At 44.8% G+C, this 3,280-nt stretch overlaps 1 protein-coding gene across 1 annotated transcript; it reads left to right on the forward strand.

Moving 5' to 3' along the window:
- The first annotated feature begins 38 nt into the window (after positions 1 to 38).
- LOC109883532 (tomoregulin-2-like) lies at positions 39 to 2,103 on the forward strand. The gene is given in 7 exon segments (XM_031813314.1): positions 39 to 117; positions 201 to 248; positions 333 to 426; positions 836 to 867; positions 974 to 1,157; positions 1,259 to 1,519; positions 1,917 to 2,103. Coding segments are annotated over 7 exon segments (795 nt in total). The 3' UTR covers positions 2,014 to 2,103.
- The last annotated feature ends 1,177 nt before the right edge of the window (positions 2,104 to 3,280 follow it).

The raw sequence follows: 3,280 nt of genomic DNA on the forward strand, positions 1-3,280 counted from the left end.
TTCCCCGGTGTGTGGTTCCAACAATCACAGATATCAGAATGGAGTGTTTTCTGAGACGGGAAGCCTGTCAGCTTCAGACGGAGATACACACTGCATCTCTGGGTCCTTGTCCTACAGTTACCACTAGTTTGGGGTCTGTTCCACTAGAATGTCTTGCTGCGGAATGTGACCTGAATCTAATATATCATGTTCTCTTGCAGACGCTGGTTCAGGATCAGGTGATGGTGGTGAAGGTGTTTCTCTCCCAGGTTTGAGTCATTATCTACATGCATTTACACATGTGACCACACACAGGTTACCACACACACAACATCTCTATCTCTCTCTGTTAGAGAGTTCTGGAGAGGCTGGTGTAGGACAGAGGGACTCGTCCTGTGAGATGTGTCAGTTTGGATCGGAGTGTGACGAAGACGCAGAAGATGTATGGTGAGAGAGGGATGAGAAGAGGGAGGATGAGATGGAGGGGGAAGAGGTAGAAGATGTATGGTGAGAGAGGGATGAGAAGAGGGAGGGAGGAGATGGAGGGGGAAGAGGTAGAAGATGTATGGTGAGAGAGGGATGAGAAGAGGGAGGGATGAGATGGAGGGGGAAGAGGTAGAAGATGTATGGTGAGAGAGGGATGAGAAGAGGGAGGGAGGAGATGGAGGGGGAAGAGGGAGGACAAAGGATGGAGAGGTAGGGGGAGGAGAGGAGAGAGAATGGTGTAGAATTTCAGTAATGCACAATGTGGATATGAGACAGCATTAAATATGATAGGAACTTAGCAATTACCCTGTGTGCATTAATGCAGGAGGAAACATGAACACACACAGTACTGAGTCTCATCTCTCCCTAGGTGTGTGTGTAACATCGACTGTTCCCACATCAGTTTCAACCCTGTGTGCATTAATGCAGGAGGAACATGAACACACACACAGTACTGAGTCTCATCTCTCCCTAGGTGTGTGTGTAACATCGACTGTTCCCACATCAGTTTTCAACCCTGTGTGTGCTTCAGATGGCCGTTCCTATGACAACCCCTGTCAGGTAAAGGAGGCTTCGTGTCAGAGACAGGAGAGGATCGAGGTCACACACCTGGGCCACTGCCACGGTACACAAACACACACACACATACCTCACACATACACACACACGCGTGCAACACACCACACACACAAGTTCCATTAGAACCACAAAATGTAGAAAAGCAATGTTTTATAAATAAAGACAAGCTATACATGTCATTGTGTGAAATATCAGTGCTCTTTTCTCAGGGGAGGGGGCCGAGGGACCTGTACATCCCCTGTCCTTCCCGCTACAGGAACTACTGTCTCCATGGAGACTGTCAATACCCCTGACAACCTAGGCCCGCCCTCCTGTAGCTGTCATGCAGGGTCAGCGGGCCCCAGTGTGAGCGGAAGGACTACAACGTTCTGTTTGTGGTTCCAGGATCTGGAAAGATCCGTTATGTTCTCATCGCCTCCGTCATCGGAGCGCTGCAGATCACCATTATCACACTGGTGGTGCTGTGTGTCACAAGGTCAGTACACGCACACACACTTACACACACACATACAGACTGTTTAGATTGCTCATCAAAGTTGACCATCCTGCTTCGTGACACAACTCTCTAATTTGTTTAGACTCTGCACTGCCTGTTGTTGTTGTTGTGACTGTTGTTGTTGTTGTTTGACTGATTTTAATGTTGCTGTTGTTGGTGTTGTTGTTTTGACTGTTGTTGTTGTTATTGACTTTAGTTGTTGTTTTGACTGTTGTTCTTGTTGTTGTTTTGACTGTTGTTGTTTTTTTGACTGTTTTTGTTGTTGCTGTTGTTGTTGTTTTGACAGTTGTTGTTGTTTTGACTGTTGGTGTTGCTGTCTTTGGTTTTGTTGTTTTGACTGTTGCTGTTGTTTTGACTGTTGTTATTTCTCTAACAGGAAGAGCCCTGGGAAGAAGAGGAAGTCTGTCCAGAAGCAGAGTGGGGCTCTGTACGATACAGACAGCACGCTCCGCACTGCTACTCTTCACATCTGACACACCACGTTAACAGTTGAAGTCGGAAGTTTACATACACCTTAGCCAAATACATTTAAACTCTGTTTTTCACAATTCCTGACATTTAATCCGAGTAAAAGTTCCCTGTCTTAGGTCAGTTAGGATCACCACTTTATTTTAAGAATGTGAAATGTCATAATAATAGTAGAGAGAATTATTTATTTCAGCTTTTATTTCTTTCATCACATTCCCAGCGGGTCAGAAGTTTACATGTACTCAATTAGTATTTGTTAGCATTGCCTTTAAATTGTTTAACTTGGGTCAAATGTTTTGGGTAGCCTTCCACAAGCTTCCCACAATAAGTTGGGTGAATTTTGGCCCATTCCTCCTGACAGAGCTGGTGTAACTGAGTCAGGTTTGTAGGCCTCCTTGCTCGCACACGCTTTTTCAGTTCTGCCCCAAAACCTTCTATGGGATTGAGATCAGGGCTTTGTGATGGCCATTTTGCCACAACTTTTGGAAGTATGCTTGGGGTCATTGTCCATTTGGAAGACCCATTTCCGACCAAGCTTTAACTTCCTGACTGATGTCTTGAGATGTTGCTTCAATTTATCCACATAATTTTCCCACCTCATGATGCCATCAATTTTGTGAAGTGCACCAGTCCCTCCTGCAGCAAAGCACCACCAGAACATGATGCTGCCACCCCCGTGCTTCACTGTTGGGATGGTGTTCTTCAGCTTGCAAGCCTCCCCCTTTTTCCTCCAAACATAACGATGGTCATTATGGCCAAGCAGTTCTATTTTTGTTTCATCAGACCAGAGGGCATTTCCCCAAAAAGTACGATCTTTGTCCCCAGGTATTGGAGTGGCCATCACAAAGCCCTGATCTTAATCCCATAGAAGGTTTTGGGGCAGAACTGAAAAAGCGTGTGCGAGCAAGGAGGCCTACAAACCTGACTCAGTTACACCAGCTCTGTCAGGAGGAAGGGCCAACATTCACCCAACTTATTGTGGGAAGCGTGTGGAAGGCTACCCAAAACATTTGACTGAAGTTAAACCATTTAAAGGCAATGCTACCAAATACTAATTGAGTATGTAAACTTCTGACCCACTGGGAATGTGATGAAAGAAATAAAAGCTTAAATAAATAATTCTCTCTACTATTATTCTGACATTTCACATTCTTAAAATAAAGTGGTGATCCTAACTGACCTAAGACAGGGAATTTTTACTTGGATAAAATGTCAGGAATTGTGAAAAATAGAGTTGAAATGTATTTGGCTAAGGTGTATGTAAACTTCCGA

The sequence above is a fragment of the Oncorhynchus kisutch genome, unplaced genomic scaffold (assembly GCF_002021735.2).
Source record: "Oncorhynchus kisutch isolate 150728-3 unplaced genomic scaffold, Okis_V2 Okis05a-Okis16b_hom, whole genome shotgun sequence".
NCBI lineage: Eukaryota > Metazoa > Chordata > Actinopteri > Salmoniformes > Salmonidae > Oncorhynchus > Oncorhynchus kisutch.